The 25,232-nt window shown below is 39.2% G+C and overlaps 1 protein-coding gene across 6 annotated transcripts in view; it reads right to left on the bottom strand.

Moving 5' to 3' along the window:
* The window catches only part of LOC122088086 (protein EXPORTIN 1A), a 70,594-nt gene that overhangs the window by 39,071 nt on the left and 6,291 nt on the right, over positions 1 to 25,232 (bottom strand). For all 6 annotated transcript variants that reach the window (XR_006142973.1, XR_006142969.1, XR_006142970.1 and 3 more), the window contains exons 3-15: positions 17,460 to 17,552; positions 17,267 to 17,338; positions 16,937 to 17,044; positions 16,718 to 16,800; positions 7,981 to 8,122; positions 7,707 to 7,775; positions 7,535 to 7,612; positions 7,269 to 7,331; positions 7,123 to 7,167; positions 6,798 to 6,905; positions 6,611 to 6,700; positions 4,102 to 4,305; positions 3,334 to 3,393 (exon numbers count right to left, since the gene is read on the bottom strand). Coding sequence is in view for 1 of the 6 variants with exons in the window: in XM_042657231.1 (XP_042513165.1) it covers positions 3,334 to 3,393; positions 4,102 to 4,305; positions 6,611 to 6,700; positions 6,798 to 6,905; positions 7,123 to 7,167; positions 7,269 to 7,331; positions 7,535 to 7,612; positions 7,707 to 7,775; positions 7,981 to 8,122; positions 16,718 to 16,800; positions 16,937 to 17,044; positions 17,267 to 17,338; positions 17,460 to 17,552 (1,215 nt within the window). In the remaining 5 variants the exon portion in view is untranslated. The remainder of the gene's footprint in view (positions 1 to 3,333; positions 3,394 to 4,101; positions 4,306 to 6,610; positions 6,701 to 6,797; positions 6,906 to 7,122; positions 7,168 to 7,268; positions 7,332 to 7,534; positions 7,613 to 7,706; positions 7,776 to 7,980; positions 8,123 to 16,717; positions 16,801 to 16,936; positions 17,045 to 17,266; positions 17,339 to 17,459; positions 17,553 to 25,232) is intronic.

Consider the following 25,232-nt stretch of genomic DNA (forward strand, 5'->3'; position numbering starts at 1 on the left):
GTTCTTCGTCGATTTTTCGTCGAGGGAGGGAGCCCTCCTGAAAGTTCCTCCTCATCCATGTTTATACTCGGAGCTACTCTTGTTTTCTTACAATTGTAGGTTTTTTCCACCATTACTGTCGTTCCCACAGACGGCGCCAATGTTGCTGCCGAAAATCCGCATGACCTGATCCTTCACAAGCACAGAAGGTAGAGGCCCGAAGGTATCTCCGGGATTAGTCCTCCGACGCCCAAGTTAGAGACCGGCAGAACAGTTTTTCACAGGAGTAATGGTGTGGGTCTATTCACTTACCTCTCCCCTCCTTTCGGGCTCTCTTATAGTGCTTAGGGTTTAGGGTTTCTTTTTGGAAGTCCCCCTCGGGTCCGTCTCTTTCCCTTTCTGAGTCCTACTCAGATACGTCATATCCCCTTCGTGGGGAATATTCCCCCTTTGGATATCTTCTCTTCACGGGATTTACGTGGTTAGAATCCTTGCAGCCTCTACCAGGTGGGCGGCACATGTCCTTCCCTTATATACCACATGTTCTTACCTTACTGGGTAATTAATTTGGCCGTATCAGGATCACATCCAGTGTTATAACCCCTTGCCAATAGGGATAAGGTATTGGCTAATCCCACTCAGTGGTAGGTCGTGGAGGACTACTATGCCCAGATACGACGTACTGTACACATGGCTGTCAGACATCATGAGAGACCGATGACAGTGTGGGATTTCGGGACCATGGCTGCTAGGGGTTACTATTTAGAGATTAGCTGGGGGACCGAGGTTCTTTCCGGGATTGGCTAACTCATGCTTGCAATTAGCTTATATCTCTGAGGCCCGACGTACTGGGAATGGGATACCACCTATGTTGATTATAGCACATACTACCCACATATTGAGACCCAGTAATTAGAATGGATATTATTAATAAAATGGATCATGTGGTTATGCATCTGTGGATAATATTATATGTGTTGGCATCATGATGTGTGTGCTTGCATACTCACCCCTCACTGGGCTTGTGAAGCTCACCCCTCATGGATTTATGTTTTTAGATGGTGGAACCTGAGCTGGAGTGGATCGAGATTCAGTGATGGTTGTGAAGCTATGTCAGTGAGACATGTGGTGGAGGACTGAGATTTCCTTTGCTTTGAGGTTTTATTATTATGCTTGTAAGATGTGATTATATCATAGTAATTGTGAGTTATAATTCAATTGTCTCTGTAGTTATTATTTATAATTAAGATTTGATCACCATGGGTTATGTAAGATATAAATTTTCCCTTATATGCGTACTCTAATTTGGTAGGAGATTCTGTACTTGCGTAAGTTCATCTCTACATTAGATCCTAGTGGTTCAGGTTGACTGGTATGGTAAGGTATCCAGTGCCGCATACCTTAGCCTAATTTGAGGCAGGGTATAACATTTTCTATCCACCAAACTTTCACATTGATCACATAGAAGTAAGAAAATAGATTTTGATGATGATAGATCAACCTCACGTTAAGCAAAAACAACTTAGCCTTCTCCCAACTAAATGGGGTCAGCTACATGTAGCATTGCCCTCCAATCAGCCCTATTTGACATCATACATGATACAAGGCCTAAACTATGCATGTCTTTCCTCATAACTCCTAAGGTCATTTTAGGTCTTGCCCCAGGCCCCCAGCTCTTTTAGATCCTTTAATATGAATCAAATCACTCATCCATATTGGAGCATCCAAAGGCCTCCATTAAACATGGTCATTCCACTGCAAACCACTTTCTCATGGCTTATCATGTATCAGAGCAACTCCTAAACTAGCTCTAATATGATCATTCATTACTTTATCCTTCCAAGGTTACCACTCATCCATCTTAACATCCTCATCTTCGCTTATTTACATGATACTTTTAACTGCCCAACATTCTATGCAATACATCATAGTCGGTCATATGACTGTCCTATAAAATTTTCCTTTAAGTTTTAAAAGAATACATCAATCACACAACACTCCAAATACACCTCTCCACTTTATCATCCTATTTTAGTTCTTTGTGAAACATCATCCTTTATATCACATTCTTTATTTATTATTGAGCACAGATACTTAAAATAATCATTTCACATAACCTCCCTCTCATCAATTTTCACCACCTCATTATCCATCCTCGTGTAACTAAAGTTACATTTAGTTACACACCATATACTCCGTCTCCGTTCTACTTATCAATTTCACATTAAGACAAATTGAAAATATAATGCTTTTTATATGTCTTGTTCTTTGCTCATTCTCTCAAAGCTTTAATTAATGTGTCACAAGCTTGATTCCACCCCAATGACACAACTTATTCATTTATTTTTTTGCATGCAGCATTACAGAGCATTCCCCCAATTTACTTTTCCCTCACAACAAAATGGAAAAGGCCACAGCAAGGACAAACCATCATCTCCAAACTAAGGGGAGGCAACGGGTTCCCCAGCCTGTGTGAGGCCAACACCACCAAGTCTAGGGAGCCTGGGCCAGAGGACTGCATCTTAGCACAGCCAGGCGAAAGCCAACTAATCCAACTGAAGTCAGGGCCGAGCCTGCATGATGTGTTTTGGGGGTAGGTAAAGCAAGACTAAGAGAACAAAATAACTACAAGACAGAAACACGGAATCTAATTAAACAGACAATAGGGCAGATTATACTAAAGTTTCCCTTACTTCAGACAACTTAGAATTTTCTTTGGAACAAATTATCACCATTTTAGGGCCTTTCAATAAGATTTCTCTGGATTGATATCAATCAAATGAATAACTTCCCCATTTTCTATCCACCAGCTTTCCCATGAACGAACTAAGCATATTGAAGTGGACTGCCACTTTGTCAGAGAAATTAGAAGGAAATTGATCTCCACTTCAATTGTTACATCTGCTCATCAGGTTGGTGACTTGTTACCAAAACTTTGCGCGGGAAATTGCAACTCCTACCAACCAAATAAACCAACATGTGATGCCAACACAAAATCCTTTCCTGTTCATCCTCTCAAAAGTTCATCAACTTCAGATACCCAAATTCTACAAATTATATAGCATTTGTCTCAGCACCACAAATTTCCCAAACTCAGGCAGATCAAAATTTGGCTTCTTTCAAAGGTTATACATTGGCATTCATGATTCATCAGAAACAACTAATTGATGTAGGATAGTTTGTTCTTAGTGCATTATGAGCAAACATTGCTAGTGAATTCCAAATACAGTAATAGAATTTAATTCAATGAACAAGACAAAAGAAACACCCAGCAAGAGAAACAAAATCATTACTGTTGATGGGGCCAAAAATAAATGACGAGTTTACAAAAAAGAAGTATTGTGACTCAAATACCTGCTGTTCAGTATCTTCATGATCAAGGTGTGCCAAATAGATCAGTGTTTCCCTCATGATCTGCAACATTTAAATGGTCAAGCAGACCCAAAGCAGAAACATACAGCAGAAAATCCAAAAAAGTACATATTAAATGACGAAGATACTAGTGTGCAGTATCAGAAATATAATTTTTATTTTTAAAGATCATTAAATGAATCTGTCACTAGTTAGACTAGGTATATTCCATCAGATTCCCCTCCCCCAAAAAAATGCGCGCACATACTCGAAAGAAAATTTCCAGATTTTATCCAACCTCATCTGATATTGCACAAGTGACCAACCAAACAAAAGGTGAAGAAGTAATAAATCTGAATATTATTCACAAGCCATCCATTTATATACATGCCATTTTTATTAAAAAAAATAAAAAATATGTACAATATGTCATATATTTCTTTTCTTCTTTCGATACAAGGCATGCATTACAACAACAAAAAAAATTGAAAGAAAAAATACATAAATTATATCTCAGCAGTATTATTTGGACACATTTTCTATTTCATATCCATATTTTTTTCTGTATTTTTATTTTCACATAAGTTCATATAAAAATTATTAGAATATCTACATATTATATATTAATTATATCACAATGATACTTCATTTATAACTTATATACCAATATGTGAATCAAACACACAACTTATACACTAATTTCCAATACTTAAAGATGTATATCTTGTGGCAAGATTAAATCCAGTAGCTAGAGATAAATCAAGCACCCACCTTATATTGTACAAGCACATCATTGTCTTTCATAGTTTCACGAACAATATTCCCATTTTCATCCTCAACAATCAAAACTTCTTCAGGCTTTGCCATACGACAGATCATCAACATTCTCAACTTTGACATTGGAACGGCATAAAGCTGTCGCCGTTGGAGGAGTTGTGAACCAAGGCCATCAACCATACCAGAAAGCAATGGAATCTGCAGAATCGGTACATAATAAATACATGCATTGAGAACCAAAATTTCAACTCCAGAATCAAAAGCAAAGCTCCCCACAGAAAGACTGAACGTTACAAAAATGATGAACAAAAACTTCAAAATACAGAAACAATCCAAAGAAGCATGAATGTAACTGATAATATATGCCAAAAGATTAGAATTGGTATACAAGGAATGATCTCCCAATGCCTGAGGAATAGAAACTACAGGCTTCACAACAAACACAAAGTATCAAACACAAACTCAGAACTATCTACGCAACAGAAATGATGCGGAGAAAGCATAAAATATAAAATATATGTATAATAATAATTTATATACAGAAAGAGATGTTATATATATATATACACACTAATAATGGGCCTACACTGACACTCTCTCTCCTTAATCAATATGTGGGACCCCTACTGAACGAATTTGTTTCCATGCCCTTCTAATTGGTGTGGTTTCCTACTCTGGTGTCGTGGGAAACCTCTGCCCCCCCCCCCACACACACACACATATGGGAGAGGGTTAGCAAGTGGCATAGAAGAGTGCACCAATGAAGTGCAGCAAAAAGGCATTGCATGGAGGGTAGCGAAGTCATTTCATGTGAGGAGAGACACAGAGGTGCTAGTGTACCCTGCCCTAGCCAGCTTAGATAGCCTTTCCTATATATATATATATATATAGGGTGAATGTTTTCTGTCCCGGAGTATAGAGGCAATGAGAACGCACTTGCAAGCAGCAATAGGGTGGACATTTCCATCATTCATGGGAAGCAGGGTGGTCATTGCACCCGCCTCTATGTCGGGCGCAGCCCCTACACTCCCAAACAGAAAACATTCTCCCATATATATATATAAAGTGTGTAAGTGTGTGTGTGGTAACCCAAGTGATGAGCAAAGAAGTAACCTTTTGATTGCCCCTTATCTTTAGTTGGGGGTAGAAAAGGATTTTCAAAAACAATTTGAGAATGACTTACCATAATGCCATTCTAAAGAGCTATCACTGTCTTGCATGTCTTTCGAGTACATATGTGAATCATAGGATATTACCCATTATAGTAAAAGGGAAAAAAAAGGTACAACTAATTTTTCACCAATTTTGGTTGCAACAAAGATTTTCCAATAAAAAAAAACCGAGCAACCCAGTGCACGAGGCTCCCGCTACTGCGGGGTCAAGGAGGGGCAAGTTGTATGCAGCCTTACCCCCTGCTTCGCAGAGGAGGTTGTTTCCAGGTTTTGAACCTATGACCAACATGTGGCAATAGTGCAACTTAACCGTTGTTGCAAAGATTTTCCAATATATATATATATATATATAATAGGCAATAGAATGCAATCTCACTGGCACAGGTACACGCCAGCGCATGGGCCAATGGGATGATGTGCAGGGCAGCTTGGTCTTTTCCCCCACTGTCTAGGCGTAGACACACACTAGCAGGTAGAGTTATTTCTTCCTATATATAGAGGGCAAGAGAACACTATCCTCTTGCGCGGCCACTATGCTAGCAGGCAGACCAATGAGAGACCGCACAGAAGCATCATCAGCACATGGGATTTTTCTCATATATATATATATGAACAAAATTTTCTGGGTGGGACACAGGCCCCCCTAGTGTCTAGGTGTAGACCCTGTGTCCCACCTAGAAAACACTTCCCCATATATATATATATATATATATGTAAGAACAAAGTTTTCTGGGTGGGACATAGGGAATACGCCCAAACTCAGTGAGCAAGAAAAAACCCATGTGCCCGTCCAAGGGTGCGCCCCCCTATGTCTGAACATAGCCCTTGTGTCCCACACTCCCACCCAAAAAACTCTTGACCATATATATATATGTGTGTGTGTGTGTGTGTGTGTGTGTGTGTGGTTTAGGAATTGCTGACAAGCTGTGTGGCCCTTGCACCAGCACAGGGGCCAAGCCAGGTCACACAGGAGAATCAACATCGGTAGGATTTTAGCATTTCATTGTGGGGGGGGAGGGACCATCATTCCCCCCCCCCACACTGTCTGGGCGTAGGCACCATACAGCCTGGCAGTAATCATTTTCCATATATTAGATAGATAGATAGATAGATTAGTAATGATATAAAAACTCCCAACTTTTCCCAAATCTCTGAGACATTCTTGGTCAATGTTCAAATTACAAGAAAGTAACAAAGCACTGACAAACCTTCCTGAACATTTTGACTATGCAAAATTCATTACAACAGAAAATCATAAAGTTCTAGGCAACCATAACAAAGATATTACTCACATCCTCAAACCAGATTCATTTATTTGAAACTATACATACCTGAAGCCCCATCGTGGCTGCAGGATTGTCCAAATTATGGTGGGCCTCAAAAAACTCTAAGACTAAGGAGTTCCAATAGTCCAAGCAGACCTGCACAATCATATCTCAAAAGGGAGTAAATGTAGAGTTATGAACCGTGAATACTGACAGGCATTTAACAAATGCACCTATGTGCAAATAGCATTACCTTAAAAACTTCGGTGTCATCAACATATGAGATACCAATCAGATACTCAAGACCCAATAAAAGTGCAGATCTATTTTCTGGAGCTGTTTCAAGTATTCGAATATGGGACTGCACAAGAAAAAAGTGCAGTTGCTACGTGTTTCCAAGTTACATTTTGTTCAGCAGCCAGAGAGTATAAATGACAGAGCAGTACATAAAACAGTTCATTTATTACAAATAACACCAGAAATACAATTCCAAATTACTACCAGATATGTAAGCTCTTTGTCAAGGGTTTCTTTCTGTACAATTAAAGCTAATCTCTGGACGAAGAAAAGAAACTTGCCTTGAAAAATGAAGTGAAAAATAATGCCAGGTTCTGAATAAATGCCTGAGAATAGCAAAACCACAAAAAGGAGTCTGTTAGAAAGATACAGACAAACATTATACAACTTAGATGCTGACAGAAATTACAGAAAGTAAGCAGCTCACCTGCTCCTCACTAGACCCATGGGCATAAGCATCAGGGATATTTGTTCCAGGTGGAAGAATGGTCTAAGGGACACAAAATTAAGCCATAAATTCAAGGAAGACATGGAGAGTCATGGGGAGAAATCACTATGAAGCCTTAGTAAGTGGTGGGAGAAAAGGAGATTGAGTTAAAACATAAAAACAATGAAATGAAAGACAGTATACTTATATCCACTTTCAGATGAGAAACTAAATGATTTTAGGAATGCTGTATTGCATAATAATACCTGCAACTGCACCATGAAAATATTATACATTTTAACATATTGTGCGTTATAATAGTCACCGAACTGAAGAGCCGCAACCTGTAAACATGAAAACATCATATTTGCACTACCAATTATTTTGATGTCCAACGAAAGACGGTAAAAAACCAGCATCAGAAGAAAAAATAGTTACCTCTGTTAAACACTGGAGCGTAAGATTCCGACATGAAGACACCAGGAAGAAATTTAGAAGTGTTTCCAGCTATCATATGCAATAAGGCCAAAAGAAAAAAAGATAACTTTAGCAATGGATTTGAAAGAAATACATAGAGAGGAACAATGAAGTTGTCCCTTTCTACAAATAAACATCCATTACATTTTAAAAGGAACTCGTTACAAATTCCAATTCATAGCTGTCCAAAAAAATAAATTGTACAATACAAATCCACTTTGATTAGTGCACAAACCAGTGGTGATTCAAAAATATAGCCCAGAGGAATCCAAGAAAGGAAAGCATGTAATGTGGCCAGTGTTGCACGAATTAGTTCTGTCCTTTGAGATGCCGCTGACAGTACATATAAGCATAACTCGTGAATCAGCTGAAACTCGCTGTGAACAAACCAAACAAACTTGGCCATAAGCTTCATTTCAACTAGGAAGCATTCAAAACAGAGGGAAATAAACAGAGATACAGAAGAGTAGTCATGCAATTATAACTTGAGAGCCGCAAACAAAGAAAACTAGCATATTGGCAAAGCTTAACTATTCACAATTAATTGCAAGATGATGCAATTCCAAGTTGATAATCACTCCCAAATAGTAAATTCCTAAAATAAAATGTTGATCAAAATAAAATCAATTGTCAGGAATAAGTTCAACTCCCGACCCCCAACCAAAACAGAAACCCAAAGAGAGGCAAAAAAGAAACCTCCAGGGTAACCAACACCAGGCATCTAATACACATAAAGCCTCACTTCCTTCATTTCTTTCCTTCAAGGGCTATTTTGGTGTGATTAATATTTAATTTCATGAGGCATAAATAGAAATTGAGGTGTTTGGAATCCTATTTTCACCTTATTTATGAGAAACTGAAATCATGAAATAGCTAAGAAGATATTTCAATTTCAAAATTGAAATTGTTTTCAACCAATTTCACGCTGCTCTAATGAGCACATGGTGAACAACAATTAAAAATATGTTTATAGTCGTTATTTTACCTTTAACAACACCCTGCTGCTATGCGAGAGACTACATTTCAAGTTTCAACAGCGAAACTCAGTGGAGGCAGAAGGTTTGCAGCAGTCAAAGGCTTGCAGCGGTTTGCAGTGGAGGTTAGTGGTGGAAGGTGATGTAGATCAAGTTTGCAAGATGGGGGCACACTTTATTCAAAACTGGTCCAAAACCTGGGACATCTTTCAGCCCATTGAGCCAACCCTTTATGAAGGTTTTGTTTCTCCATCGAACAAGTACATCTAGCCCAGATTTTGCCCAAATCAGCCAGCTGTCAATGAGCTTGAACCAGCCTTCTAGAAGAATCCAGCAGCTCACATCGCTGAGCTGTATTTCATGCCCCTTTGAATGACTTATGCAGCGAGAAAGAGATGTCCATCAATCTCTACAGTAGCTAGGTTTTGATTGGTTATTTGTATCCTCTTTTAGGTTTCCTTGTTAGACAAAAATTGAGACTTAGTTTAGTTTCTATTTATGCGTCTTTCTTCGTCAGCTAGTATGGAGGTTAGGAAGTTTTGTTAGTAGTTCTATTTCAATTTTTTTTTTTTCCTAATTTAGCACTTTCTAAATCGTAATCAGCATTGAAGTCTTTATAAACAAGCCAATCGATTGCAATTTTTACACAGGTATGGTTAATGAAAGTTTGAGAGTTTTCTATATGGCTGAGACAGTCAAGTTGAGAGGGTGAGATGCCCAAGAAATTGAGAGGGTGAGACACCCAGGGGAAGGTGAGAGGTGTGAACCAAACTACCTTTCTTCCCCCCCCCCCTTTCTCTTCCCTTCATCGATTTCTGTTTCTTTCATTATTTTTGTGTTATGTTTGTTGAGTAGTTGTGAGGTTGTTACTTGTTAGTGCATTGTTGAGTTTGTAACAAGGCCAACAACTTCAGTTGATTAGAAGAAAACAAAACTACCCTGCACCAGCCTTTGGAGGAGTTTTCTGGACAGACTGTTGATCATCGAAACTTCCTGTTCTGGGATCAGTTTCTGCCCATATTTTGGGGTCTTGTTCATCACACTTAGAGGGAGGTTTGACCAGCTTTTGGGCCCCAACCTTGGGTTGGTTTGTGATTCAATCTTTCATATTTGACCTGTAGTTTCTTTAAATTCCAGAATTATTGCCGAATCTGAAACTGTTGTCAGTGATTGATGGATTCTCCTATTATCATCTACCGGGGTCGGTTGCACCTGTAATCAGCCTTACATCAGAGGGTTATGAGTGGAAGGTTTACAGGGTGGGGAACGCAGATGGAGCTTTCAGGGAATTTCCAAGGTAGGGGTTTTCAGAGGCTGGGAAGCGCAGATGGGGCGCGGAGTTTATGGAAGGTGGGTTATGAGTTGCAGGGGGTTGCAGAGGGTGTGCTGAGGATGGGGTTGGAGAAGGTAGGTTGCAGGGTAACATAGCGTTGCAAGGGTTGTGAAAGGCTATGATGAGTTGTAGGGATTGTGGAAGGCTGTAGTTGTAGGAGCAATGGAGATAACGATTGGGATTATAAAGGACAACGAATGGGAGTAGCAAAGCTTGATGCACAGGGGTGTTGAATTGTGGTGGGGCTACGATCACAGCTATCGATCCAACCTCTGTTGGCTTTGTCGTCCTCGAATAAACAGAATCCTCAAGTCTTCCGTTCAGAACCCATGGCAGCGTCTTCAGTTTAACCACAGCACTGAAGCCCCTTGAGGGCCACAGCCCGCAGCCCCTCTGCACGCCTTGATATAGATCTAGTCCATAAAGATGGCTCAAAGTTTTGTCAAGGCTGGCCCCAAAGTTGGGCCATATCTCAACCTGTCCAGCCTATTGAGCAGCTCCTTATTGGCTGCTATTCCAGCTAGCATGGGGTGGTCCTTGTTATGGGCAGAAAGGTTGTCAAGCGAAAATTTGCTTCCTATTTTGATCCATAGTTTTAAACTTTGGAAATTTCGGTTCGATGTTTTCAACCCACCCTGAGATTTGCAAGTATCAGAAAATTCAACCCAAATTTCTAGAAATAGCCCAAACAAAATACTGGGTTTCGACTATGTTTCGGAAATTTCGACCAAGGTCGAAACCTGTGATTTAGAACCATGTTTTGATCAGCCACTAGAAGCCCTAAAGCCCGTCCAATCAATTGAAGAGACGAGCTGTAATTTTGTCTCTTTGTGAGACTCAAGCAGCAAGAAAAAAGCCCTCATCAATTCCTACAGCTGTTAAGAGTTTATTTGGTTACTTGTTTCCTTTTTAGGTCTTAGACAAGTAATTAGTTTAGGAATGTTTTAGTTGTCAGTTTCCTATTTCAATTGTTTCCTAATTCATTACTTACCAATTTGTACAAGGCAAAGTTGTCATCCACAAAGCCTTTGACTCCATTCAATGGGATTTTGTCTCCTCAGTCCTTACCTAGATGTCCTCCCCCCCCCAAAAAAAAAGATGTGTAAACTGGATCTTTTCCTGCATTTCATCCCCCTCCTCTGTGCTCGTGAATCGGAGTCTAGCTAGTTACTTCTCCTCCTCTATGGGTATCAAGCAAGTAGGGGTGTCAATTGGTCGGGCTGGGCCTGGCAGGCCTATACCCTTGGACTGCGACCTACCTATTTAAGGATTGAGTCGGTCTCGGTCAGTCTCATGTTGGGCTCGGTCGGGTTCCAGGCTTTAACTGGGCTTCTCCTAATCGGGCTATAATCGGGCGATAAACCGGGTAATGTACCAATAAAGCCTTAAAAGGGCTTTAAACGGTCTTCAATTGTCTAGATTTAAGATACTTTAATATATTTTCTTAAATCATCAATAATTTATAAAATACATTACACTTAATTACATTCAATAATTGATAACAATATCAATATATACCATATTCTATTAAAAAAATCAAAATATACATATAAACAGACGTGCTAAACTTGTCGGGCCAAGTCGGGCTTGTAAACGGGCCGAGCCGGTTGGACGCTCGATGGGCTTACCCCTTGCACCATGTACTACCTATTTATAAACAGGCCAGCCTTAAGCCCGACACGTTTACTAATCAGTGCATGTCGAGCCAGTCTATGAACAGTCGGGCCTGGTCAGTCCAACCGATGCAAGCTTGGGATTAACACCCCTACAGGAAAGGCTGTCCTCTTTCGCCTTTTCTCTTCTCCCTGGCTCTCGAGGTTCTTTCCAGATCCATCCAATCCTCCACAAACCGCGGTCTCATCTATCCTATTCCCAAATGCAAATCTCACATATTTACCCACCTTGCCTATGCTAATGATCTCATGATCTTCTCCAAGGTAGACCACTTTTCTATCTCCGCTATCATGTCCTCTCTTCGCCTTTTTGCATCCCTTTCAGGTTTGCGGATTAACCTCCTCAAATCAAACCTCTTCCTTTCCGGTGTCCCCCCTTCTAGCCAAGCTAGGCTCCTCCCGCTTACTGGCTTCTCCCTGGGCTCCCTCCCAGTCAAGTACCTTGGTCTGCCACTCATTTCCTCCAGGCTCTCTAACCATCATTGCTCCTCCTTGCTCGACCAAATCAGGAAGGCTCCAGGTTTGGAAAAGGAAGCTCCTCTCCTATGCCGGCCGTCTGATTTTTATTAGATCAGTCCTCCACTCATTATATCTCCATTGGTCTGGAGTTTTCTCTCTTCCCTCTGCCACCTCCAAATCCATCAACACCCTCCTCTCTTCTTGCTTCCTCCCAGTCAAATACCTTGGTCTGCCTCTCATTTCCTGCAGGCTCTCTGACCATCATTGCTCCCCCTTACTCGACCAAATCAGGAAAAGGCTCCAACTTTGGAAAAGGAAGCTCCTCTCCTATGCCGGCCGTCTGATTCTTATTAAATCGGTCCTCCAATCATTATATCTCCATTGGTCTGGAGTTTTTTCTCGTCCCTCTGCCACCTCCAAATCTATCAACACCTTCCTCTCTTCTTTCCTCTGGATAGGTTTGGACTCCTCCTGTTTCCTCTTGCCCATCTGTTAGGACAAAGTCTGTCTTCCCAAATCCGAGGGAGGCTTGGGCCTTCGCAAAATCTCAGATGTCATTTATGCTTCCATCCTTAAGCTCATTTGGAAGATCATCACTAAGCATAAGAGCATCTAGGTTTCCTGGGTTTATTCCTACATACTCAAGCAAGACTCCCTTCGGACGGCCTCCCCCTCCCTCAATTCCTTTTGGATTTTGCATGGCATTCTTAAATCCAAATCTATAGCCCTCTTTGTTACCTCCTACTCCATTGGCAATCGATCCTCGACCTCTCTCTGGCTTGACCCTTGGCATCCTCTGTCACTTGATCACTCCTAGAATTATCTATTCTTCTGGTATCCCTAGATCCGCCACTATTGATTCCATTCTCTCCACTAGCTCCTGGACCCCTCCTCTCTCAACTCCCCCCTCTCAAACCCCTGGTCCTCCATCCCTTCGGGTCATCATGAGAGAGATGACAAGATCTATTAGCTCCCCTCTACCTCGGTGATTTTCACTACTGCCATCTGCTTAGAACGATTCCAGTACCATTAGCCCAACTGTTCCCTGTGCAATATCATTGGGTCCAAAGGCCACATGGCTCACCATAGCTTTACTGTCTGGCATGCAATCTCTATCTCTCGACTCAGATCTCCCTTATCTCTAGGCACATTCCAGTCTCCCCCTCCTGTTGCTTTTGCTGGAATGGCACTAAAGACTCTGACCACCTTTTTTCTCTTGCCCCTTTTGCTCTTCCATCTGGAAAAAGGTCCTTAAATCTTACTGGCCCTCCAGCAAATGCCCTCTCCCCTTGAGCCAATAATGGATCTGGGTCGATATGACGTTTGGTGGATCCTCCATTCGCGACACTACCGGAAAGCTTGCCTTCTACGCTACAATCAACCATCTTTGGATGAAGCAAAATCTTCGTTGATGGACTTCCAATTCCCGCTCTTATGATAAGATTTGGAAAGCCATCTCTACTTCAATGTTAGCTCCAAGCATGGTTGCCTTCGCCACCGTTCTGATAGAGACACCCCAAAGAACAAGCTCATTGTTGCTTCAAGGGGTCTCCCCTCCTCCATCATCTCCCCCTTGCTTAGTCCCCCCCTTTTGTAGTTCCCCCTCCATATTTTGGGTTCTGATGTGATAGCCTAGTTCTCGTTCTTTCTCCTTGGCTGGGCTCTACCCTTCTCTCCTCCCCCTTCCCCCTCTCCCCCCTTGTATATTCTTTTTCTCCCTTTTGGTAATGATATTTTTATTCATCCAAGAATAAAATTAGTACAAGGCTATCAAGCCTATATAATGTAACCGATTGTAAGCCTTAGAGGAAGATTTAAGTAATGAAATTTGAAGATTTTTCTTCCATGGCCAAGAGGGTTGACTGAGGGGTGGGATGCCCAAACTTATTTGAGGTGTGAGAGGCCCAAGGAGAGTGAGAGGCCTGATCCACTTCATTCTTCTTCTTCCCCTTCCCATTTTCCATCACTTCTGTTTATCTTTTATTTGTTACTTTATCACATGAGTATTAAGATTATCGAATAAGATCTACTGAAGCCATTTTGAAGAATCATCATCAACAATCATTTGAGTGTTGAGAATCAGAACCAGAGTCGACCTACGGCACAGCCTGAAAACCGAATTTTTTGGCTGCAAGTTGCAACCTAGATCTCCCTCCTGTTTATATTTATTGAAGCACATCTTTTGGGATCCTTTGGACCACTTGGAAGTCACCTTCGACCAGAAGATTGAATTCATCTCAGACCTGCAGCTTCTGCTACTCGAAATCATCCAAAAGTTTCTTTTTCCTTGCCAACAACATAACTCTCAATCCAGCCATCAGAAGTTGTTCATATTTTGAGGGTTAGGTACTTTGGTTGCCTCTATATGATCTCCATTCGACCCAAAATTCAGGCTCAACTGGGTCCTAATTTGTGAATTACAAATTATCTAAGTTTTGACCTAATCTGTGTATATTTCTCAGTTGTAAACTCTGATCATAACATTTGGAGCCCATCAATAGTCCTTACTGGGGTTGATTACATCCATACCCTTCTTTATTCAATTGAGATGAAGATGATTATAGCAATTTCTGGTACAGTGCGGAGTGCAACGGAGTAGCAAAAGGTGGAGATTAGCTTCAAGAATAACGAGGGGAGGGGCAGCAGAAGAATAGAATTGAAAGAGAATGATTAATGCAGTTCTCTCTCTTCCTTCCATCGCAATTGAACCCAACACACAAACATTTTTCAAGAATTTGATTAATTACGAGGTCAAGATTGAATTGGGTGAGACCCAGTGTGACTGACATTGTTACCCCACCTAAGGGACAGGGAGAATGATGTCAAACCAAAAGCCCTTATGGGAGCAAAGGTGGTGAGAAGCAATGGCACAAGGTTCCCAGGTAAGCTTGCCACAGCCCACCAGGGATTCTCTAGACACAAGTGACACCTGACAAGAAATTCAAGCCGGAAGTCACAAAGGTGCACCAGATCCACGAGCGTTTGTAGCAATGTCAAGATGGCAACCCGGGCCCACCCACCATCCATGTAGAGGTAGGGACACCATCTCTCCCTATGGATATCACATAGCAAAGAGAGTCTACGGCCAGTGCCATCCCACATGCCAGCACAAACGCCATATTCCACTTCTGCACACGCTTGCTCCAAGGGTCCAGTACCCTCCTCAACAGCCCCTTCAACGACCACCTCCACTTCGATTTCAATCCCGAGGGACTTCCTCCATTTCCAATCAAGATCAGGGACGATCCAACACTAGCTTCCCACTCAGGCAGGTGGACTCAATTGCAACTAGTCGAGTGGAAGGCTAGAACCCCAACCTACATTCACAAGCAGCACTCCACCATGCGAACTCAATGACTTTGGGGGTGAGAGAGATCGTCGAATGGGGGGAGGGGATGGCAAAATTGGAAATATGAGAAAATTTATCCCAAAGATAATGTATCAAACAATAGGTACCTCATGCTTGCCTTGTGGGGCACAATTAGGCCTTAACACCTTGCATGATCTTCACCCTTTAATATCTCTAGTTCAGATGGTATGTTCAGAGACTAAACTAACAAGAAGGAAAGTGGTAGCATTGCTATTCAAATAGGATCAGAAGATCCCTAGATCCTGAGAACTGCTTGTGAAGTAAACAACATTATTAAGAAAAGCAAGAAATCCCAGCATGGGAGGAAAGACTAAGTAGCATATACATTGTAAAAACCACAGAACAGAGTACCAAAAAGAGAACCAAAACAAAATAGAAAGACAACAGAACGGGGTACAAAAATGAAAAACCAATAGCAAAAAAGAAATTCACATAATTGAATGGATCAACGTACAAATACTCGCTTGGAGCCCCTCATTGGCTAGTTTCCACCAACAAATAAGAAGATCTAGGGAAGAAATTGGTTTATTACTGGATGCAGCAAATAAGTATGCATGAAGCAGAAAATTCACATAGTTCAGCTTTAGAAAGAATATCTAGATTTCAAATTGGGACAGCCTCAATTTCAAGCAACATCAGTCATCAGCACTTCCAGGGTAATAAGGCAGAGTAGGGATCAGAGAACCATTTTCAGCACAAAGGAGCTACACTTATAATTCTTCCAAACTAAGTTCTACAAAGGATATGACACAACGATGTTTGAAGCAGGTAATTACAAGGTTCATAATTTCAGATTTCCCACCATTTCATCCTCTGCCAAAATCAAAATATTTTGGTGAAACTTCAATAAATTTCGATAGTCATTTCGTTTCAATTTCTTGCAAAACCAATACATTTCAGTAATTTCAGCAAAATTTCGGCTTCAAAACCAGGGGTAATTATACTTTAAGCTGTATTTAATCACAGATAGCTGAAAGCAAGCAACAAGTACATCACATAAAACAACTCCTAAAGACAGCAATATTGTTTGTTGTGAAAGAAAAATGGCAACCCAAGCTAGCAATTGATTGATTTTTGACATATCAGGCAAGCATCAGCATCCTCCATGACGAACACATTACATGACTAATTACAGAGCATTTCAAGGGCATCAGCACATTTACCTGTTTAAAGACTGTTTGAGTTCTTTGATCTTTTGTTGAGTCATCTCCCCTCTAGAGAAATCAAAAACTTCTTCACTTAAAAGCTGCAAAGCAGAAGACCATTTCATCCTAATATGCTTATATACCATCCAAATAAAACATGGGGTAATAACCTTTAGTATAGCCATAAAGTTCTCACATATGGTTTTCCTAGTCTTTGCAAGAATAAGGAACAATTACCTTTAATATAGCCATACAGTTCTCACATATGGTTTCACTAGTCTTTGCTGCAGAAACAAGATCGGGGATAAAGCTTCGCCATCTGGCTGGCCACTCATGTTTCAAAATCTGCATTTTCAGATGGCATACATGATGTAAACCACATTGATGAGCAATTCCAAATGCAAGGAGCAAAATGTATTAAAGGGTCCAACTGAGCCAGCTGATCTGAATGCATAATAATGTCTGGAAGAGAGAGCCTTTTTTTTTTATGTAGAAATATACACACACACACACACACACAAACACATACACATACACAGATAGAGAAGAAACCAGAATGGACATTACCTGGACCAAAATGATATTGAGTTTATTGACATAAAGCCTTTCCCGCCGAAAAGAGGCCTCATTACTCGAAAGCTTTATGAGAAGCAACATCAACCACAGACGTAAATACACGTACATCATGTGAAACATAAATACAGAACAATTGATTTTAGACTTTCTCCGAAATTGGAAAATATTACAGTAAAGCATGTACCTGCACAATGACCTCTGATATGTAATTTTTCATTCCATCTCGTTGTTCAACTGGCAAGGCATTCCATCTGTATTTGATGACACCTTCCAGAACCTGTACAAAAAATATATATATATATATATATTCAATATTCTTTGAATTCAGGCGCCATATAGATGAACTGGAAATCAATCCCCAATTTCAATTAGCACTTGGAAGCCCAAAGTCCTAATATCTCTATGAGGAGTCACCATCTTCCAGGTTATTGAAAAAGATTACGCACTAAAATTATTCAGATTTACTCCCCAAGTTGTGAAGCGTGGTTAGAAAGGGATATTTAGCAATTATTTATCTATTTATTTTGGGGAAATATATGTAATTGGGATATTTTCAATAATGATTGGATGACAACGGAGTTGTAGGATGTAGGAGTTAGGTTGTTCCAATTATAATCTGATTGTTAGAGCAAACATTAATAGATTTCAGACAATCTGGTAACCTGAATGTTGTTGATGATTTGGTGGACCTGAATGTCTACGAACCTACTATGAAGTTGGCATTAATAGATCTGAGGGAGCCAAGACACCTCATCAATAGGACATTGCATCTGTAGAGATTGTTTGATTTCTTCCCTCTAAATACCACAAAATATGGTTGATGCAGTGACTAAGAAGTGGGTTCTATAACTTCTCACAGACAGTATTTAGGGAGCATAACAAAATGAATAAACTTAGTCTACATCAATACTTTGATCTCTGCTGATAACTTGAGGCTAGCTTTGGAATTTGCATTGTAGTTGAGATTAGGAGGAAACTTCCATATGATATGCATATATTATTGTGATTCCTACAATTTTCTAGATTTAATCTTCTGTATCTTGAACATTTATGATAAACATGATAAACTCAAAGACAAAAACCATAAAATCCCTTTCCATGTAGGTTTAGCACTCTGATGCGAGGAGGGCCTTAGAGAAGAAAGAAGAGAAATTAGAGTTGGAGGGAGAAGAGAAGAATTCGCATAAGGGGGAAGAAGGTCATACGACCAATTGGAACCACCAAGGTTTCAATCCAAAATTCAATTCAATTCAACACTACTATACCCATCGGTTACATGCCATTATATAGTAAACTGAAATTAAACTTGCCTAATAAAAATCTAAAATTAAATTAGCAACTCTTAATTTGCTTCCTAAATTCTAACTAATGAAATTAGAAACAAAATAAACTTAAACCGGTAACTCCCTAATTGACTAAGAACTACCCAAAAATCAAATTGGATCCGGTTCGCCTTGATTGAGATTGCCTGAAGGGTCAACCCGGTTCAACAACATCGATTCTGCATCACACTCTCTTGCATGTTAAGTTATTGTGATAGAGTTAGTTGTTGTCTAGGTTTGAGATATGGTGTCCCTACACGTGCCAAAACCTTAACATATGCACACTAAGTAGTAACACATAAACTTTGATGCTATTGGTGGCTGGATGGGCTGAGTCTGCATAAAATTTAGAATTGACCTGGGTGGACTTGATAAAAGCAGACCATGGTCCTGCAAGAACATCTACAAAATTTGGACCTCGATTCTATATTAAACCTGGAGAATGATTTGCAATTTACTGAATCTTAGCTTAACTGGGCCTCCTCTCCCCTGCACCACCACCCACCTGTAACCAATCATCGAGTTATGACATGGAATTGAACGATTGAAAAAAAATTAAATTTGAGTGTGCTGTGGTGAATAGCGTGGACAGGTGACAGACCAGCCATGGTTCATCCCATTTTTCTGTTTCTGAATATTCCACCTCTGTCCCTGGTTAATCTCTCACTCAGTCCTCTCTTCTATCCTTTTTAGTTGCTCATTATTCTCTCCACTGTTTTCCTTGTTATCTTGGTTTGCTACTGTTGTTTCTGATCTGGAGGTGTTTAAAGCCCACCATATTGGTTTTGATATCCCTTGGCCATGGTCCTTTCACCTTGAGATTTAGTATATTGGAAATACTCCATAGGGTGATTCAGCTTACAAAACTTGGAGTTAATATCTTATGCAGTTATGAGAATCACAACCTGCAACCAGGACAGATTCTAAATCACCGCCCAATATCACTTGTAGTGTTTCATTTGATTTCTCTATTATCAGTTTTGGGTACCTATCAATTAGATTTGGTAGTTTAATGGATTTGCGAAACCACCTAAAATCTCAAGACCATTCAGAATCTATATGTTTCATTTGAGTTCTCTCACCTACAACCAAGCAAATTTACCCCTGGATTTGTGGCCGTTAAAAGGTAATAGAAGGCTAGTTTTATAAATTACAAGGACAACATTAACCACGGTCCTTTGTTCCATCCAAGAGGGCCCTAAACTGTTATAAGAAATTACATAATTGCCATTGCTATTTGATATTTGGAATTATTTCACTTTGGTGAGCCCAAAGCAACCTACATCCAGGTTTTGGACACCTATGTTGCATTAATTGGTATCAGAACTGAAATTCTTGCAGTCTATTAACCATGTCAAGACCCTCTCACACCACCAACCCTGAGCTCCACAAGTTGGACAAGAAATTACAAGAAAAACAGGAAGGGATTAAATTGAAAAATTGACGAATTAATGGCAAGACCTTGCCTGAGCGGGAACAAACTCGTAAGACCTTCGCTGAGATTCTTGCCTTTGTGAGAAGATTTGACAGGAGTGATTGATGCAGGACTGACAACACCAGTTCCACAGTTTGGAACTCTACGGCTTACAGATACACACCCGAGACAGCAACCGAGCTCGTTATACCCCAAGATGTCACATGACAGTTCTTAGACAAGGATTACAGCATCAAGGTCGAAGTTCCAAAGTTCAACAGTGAGAAGGAACACAAGGATTTTCTCGATTGGCTGACCAAATTCGAGAGGAACTCTGCCTACAAATCCTTTCCAGATGATAAGATGTGCGAGCTCATTCTCACAAAGTTCACTGGTTATGATGGTTCATGGTGGGATGACTAGCTACTATCAAAGAGCAATGGCAATTAGGGGAGAGATCGAGCTTCAAGAAAGTGAATGGTCTTACCAATACACAAATGTATAACTCCCTAGGAATTTCAATTGCACTTATATTCATCACTGTAGGAAATTGAGTTCAAGCTTTCCCAACACTTCTCATCAATGGACTCCTGACATGTACAAAGGAGTGTAGTTCATTCGATAAATTCCTACCTCTATATCTATCTCTATGATGTTTGGATTTTTTCAAAAACTCTATGAACATGTAGAAGAGAAATACTATCCTCACTCGGACCAAGACATAACTTTTACCAAAAGTTTATTGCGATCTTTTTGTTCAAATAATAATTAAGGTGAAGCAGGATCAGGAACAAGGAATCTCTTTATGATAAACAGATCCATTTTGCAAGTTCTTCATTACAGGTAGTTCCTACAAAGGATCGCACTAGAAAAAGATGGATAAAAGGCAGCTCGCGAGTATACCGCGTAAAAATACTTTTTGTGAGGGAGGAAGGGCGGGCAAAGAGCTTCACTTTTTCTTTTCCTAGAGAGGGCTATGTTGATCATCTTGAAAGGGAAGAAGCATTCGATGATTCTAAGAGAAAAAAACAATGGTATTACTAGAGGTTTGAGGAGAGAAGTAATAAACATATCCAATACTTCTTGCTCCCAACCCAGGGCCATGCTTCGAATTGAGCTTCAAAGCAAAGAATCAACATCTTGAACAAGACACGCGATCTGGTTATGGTTGTTCATGGCCTCCACGGAACATGGTCATGCCACCTCAAACAACTCTCATGTATATTATGTATCGAAGTTACTCCCAACTCAACTCTAATATGGTCATTCCTTACTTAATCCTTCATAGTTTTACCACACATCCATCTCAACATCCTCATCTCCGCTACACTTAGTTTATCTATATGGCAGTTCTTAACTGCCCAACATTCCTCACTATACATCATAGGCAGTCATATGACAGTACTAATAAATTTTCCTTTAAGCTTTAAAGGAATACACAAGTCACACAGCACTAGGATGCACATCTCCACTTCATCCATCCTATTTTGATTTTTTGGGCAACATCATCCTCTCACTTTCTTTATTTCCTTATTTTTATTATTTTGTTATTATATCATTATATTGTAATAGTGGGGCCGGCGTAGGTTCCTATAAATCTAGTCTTGTTTAGGTCAGTTTCCTTTTAGCTAGTTCCCTTTCTAATTTGTTTTGTTCTTGAGTAGTTTTTAATTTCAGTTTTTTAGGTAGTTTAGGAAACCTCCCATATAGGTTGCAAATGGGAGATTGGGGCAGTTTTTGTTTCTATTTTTATTTCATGCTTTGAGTCTTTATAAAGTTATATAGGCTTATCGCCTAACTCAACGATTGATATAATGGAATAAGTTAAGGTTTAGTTTTAAGCATAGTTATCACAGTGCCATGGCAAACCAAGGCAGCAGAGGGTTGTCCAAACGCTTAGGCAACAAGTCACCCTAGGCGTTGCCAAACCGCCTAAGTCGCCCAAGTGTTATTTTTTTATTTTACCTTTTCTTCTAACATTCTTTAATATGCTACATATATCTAGTATCACCAAAAATCAACATTAAGCCACATCAATCATCAAAAATCAACATTAAGCCACATCATTTCATCAAAAATCAATAGTACGCCACATCAAGTCATCAAAAATCAACATTTAATTAAATGCTCTTGTTCTCTAATAAGTTTGGCTAGTCAAATGATTTTATTTTTACATGAGACTTATTGTATTAGGTAGAGCACAAAACCAGCTTTCCATCAAGTCTATGATTACTTAAATCTAAGTCGTAATGACAAAGTTATGTTTCAGTCAAACTTATTTTACAATACACGAATGCTGTTAAAATCGCCTGAACGAAAATAATCTTATGGACATCAAAACAAAAGATTATTTTACCGCACTTTTAGTTTTTAGCAATGTTTTACCATTATAAAATTTATGAAATTTGCAGGATTGAGAAAAACCAAACACTTGAAAGTTGAAAATCACCTTACAAAAAAAAAAAAAAAAAAATGTTCTTGGATTGGAGGGTTGACTTTTTATCTTTTTGGAATTTGATTTTTAAACTATTTTTATTGGATTCAAATAGGGAGATATTTTTATTAATGGATAATATCTTAATTCAAAGAATATGACATTTGACATAAATAAGTATTGCGTCTTACAGTAAGGCAATAGTCGCCCAAACCCCAACTAGGCCGCCTGGACGCCTAGTCGCCTAGTCGTCACCTAGAAGCAGGGTTTTAAGTATCGGTGCGTATCGTACCGTATCAGTCGATACATATCAGTATCGGTAGGCATCGGCACGATACATACCGATATGCTACAGAGAATTTTTGGACTCTCTTTGTGTATCGGTGTATCAGTAGTATTGTATCGTGCCATACCGTATCGGACCGATACGTACGATACTCTACGATACGAACTTTTGAAAAACTTAAAAATTCCAATGAGTATCGATACGTATCGGTAAGTATCGCACTGTATCGTACCGTACCGTACCGATACGGTACGATACAGCCACTTAAGTGTGGAATGTGCCTTTTTTGTTTGAAACAAACACTTCAAACTCTCTTACCATTTACCAACAATTTTCCACATTTCTCTTCTTTCTTCCCCTTTGATTCACACACCTTTTTGGAGACTCCAAATGGTAGATTGAAGGAAACATTGTAGAAGTGAATGGTTCAAACAAGGAGAAGCATAGTCCAAGAAGAACCTTGAACTTGAAAGTCTTGAATAGTAAGTTCTTGAATCTTTACTCACTTTTTTCAACTTTAACCTCAGATTTTCAAGTTTTTTTACAAATCCAAGGCTCATCATACTTAGCATCACATTTTGTGCATCATTATTACATGAAATCAATGGATTTATAAGGATTCACACACTTTTTTCAAAAGAAAATGAGGGTTTCAATTTTTTTGCAAATTTCTTAGATCTACTCATGCTCAATGGTTAAAAATGTTAAGATTTTTATATGTTATGTAAAAACAAGTGTTCTATAACTTCATGGAAAATTTTGATTTTTCTCCAAAAAAATGTATTTTTTTTTATTTTTTATTCCGAAATTAATTAAAAAAATTTTAGAAAATTTAGTTCATTCAACTCTTAAAAATAATGTCACAACTTATAATTACTAAATACATGAATTCAAATAAAACCCACATTTTTCCCCAAAAAAGTGAGGAATTCAATTTTTTTTTTTATTTCTTAGATCTACTCAAATATATTAGTCCACACTATGTTAATTTTTTATATGTTCTTTAAAGACAATTAATCTACAACTTCTATAAAAAATTTAATTTTTCTAAATAGTTTTTATTTTTAATTTTTTTATTTCGAAAATTAAGAAAAATACTAAAAAAATACAATTTTTTAGAAAATTCAATTCATTTTAGTTTAAAAAAAATATATAATTTACTTGGCCAATGACCATGATGTGAAATTAGATACACAATTTTTTCCAAAAAAAGTGTGCATTTCAAGTTTATGTAAATTTGGAAAAATACAAAAAATTCTTTTTTTTTTTCTTTGGATGCATCTCATTTTAGTTTCTAAAAAAATGCTATTATTTACTAAATACTAAATTAATAAATATGCATATTAAGTTTTATTATGTATCTTTGTAGGAAGATAGCGCCTAAAGAACGGTCTAGGGATATTGGATGGGCTACAACCGAGAAAGTACAAGGCAATAGGTTGTGTACAAAATGCAATTATTGTGATACTATCCACCTAAGAGGTGGAATTACCAGACATAAACAACATTTGGCTAGAGGATTTTCTAATGTTGCAAAATTTACCAAATGCCCAGATGAAATAAGCAAAGCAATGAGCAAGCCCTTAAGGGGAAGTAGAGATAAAGCAAAAAAATTGTTGAAGAAGATGATAGATTGGTTAAGAATCTAAGGGATCATGAGGATTATGAAGGATCCGATATGCAGGCAGAGGATGAAGATCAACAGCTTGCACGAGCGATGCGTATTTCAAAGGAGGAAGCAAAAGAAAAATAATGGATAGCAGAACATCTGAGAAGAAATCAATCAGTAGGACCTAGGCGTGGTAGCCCGATAATTTATAAACAAGGTTCTGGCTCTAGAAGTCGTCCAAGTGTAGATATTGGAGGCACTATGAAGGGTATGTTTGACGAATTTGCCTCCAGTGGTAGAGGTAAAGGCAAAAGGAGCCCAGAAATTAGAGATATGAGAGATGCAACATACAAACATCATGACGAAGGGCAACAAAGGATTGAAGAGGCTTTCCAACCAAAAACACTGAGTAAGAAAATTGGGAAAGCAATCTCTAGGTGGTTCTGCAGTTCTATGATTCCACCTCACAAAGCTAAAGATCCGTATTTCAAGGCTATGGTCAAGGAGATTTAGACATGTGGGAAAAATGTGAAGCCACCCACCACATGAAATTGTAGAGCCATACTTAGATACTATTGTGAAAGAGGTGGATGAATATATTAAAGAGTTTAAATACAAGTGGCATGAATATGGAATGACCATAATGTGTGATGGGTGGAGTGGACCGACAAGGATGTCCATCATCAATTTTCTCATATATTGTGATGGGAAAACAATATTCCATAAGTCTTTCAACACATCCTCAAATATCAAGGACTCAATGTATTTGTTTAAATTAATGGATGGTATTGTTCAGGAAGTTGGGCCAGATAATGTTGTCCAGGTTGTGACTGATAATGCCTCCAATTTCAAAAAGGCTGGCACTTTACTTATGGTGAAGTATCCCACCTTA

The sequence above is a fragment of the Macadamia integrifolia genome, chromosome 9, assembly GCF_013358625.1.
Source record: "Macadamia integrifolia cultivar HAES 741 chromosome 9, SCU_Mint_v3, whole genome shotgun sequence".
NCBI classification, from domain to species: Eukaryota; Viridiplantae; Streptophyta; class Magnoliopsida; order Proteales; family Proteaceae; genus Macadamia; species Macadamia integrifolia.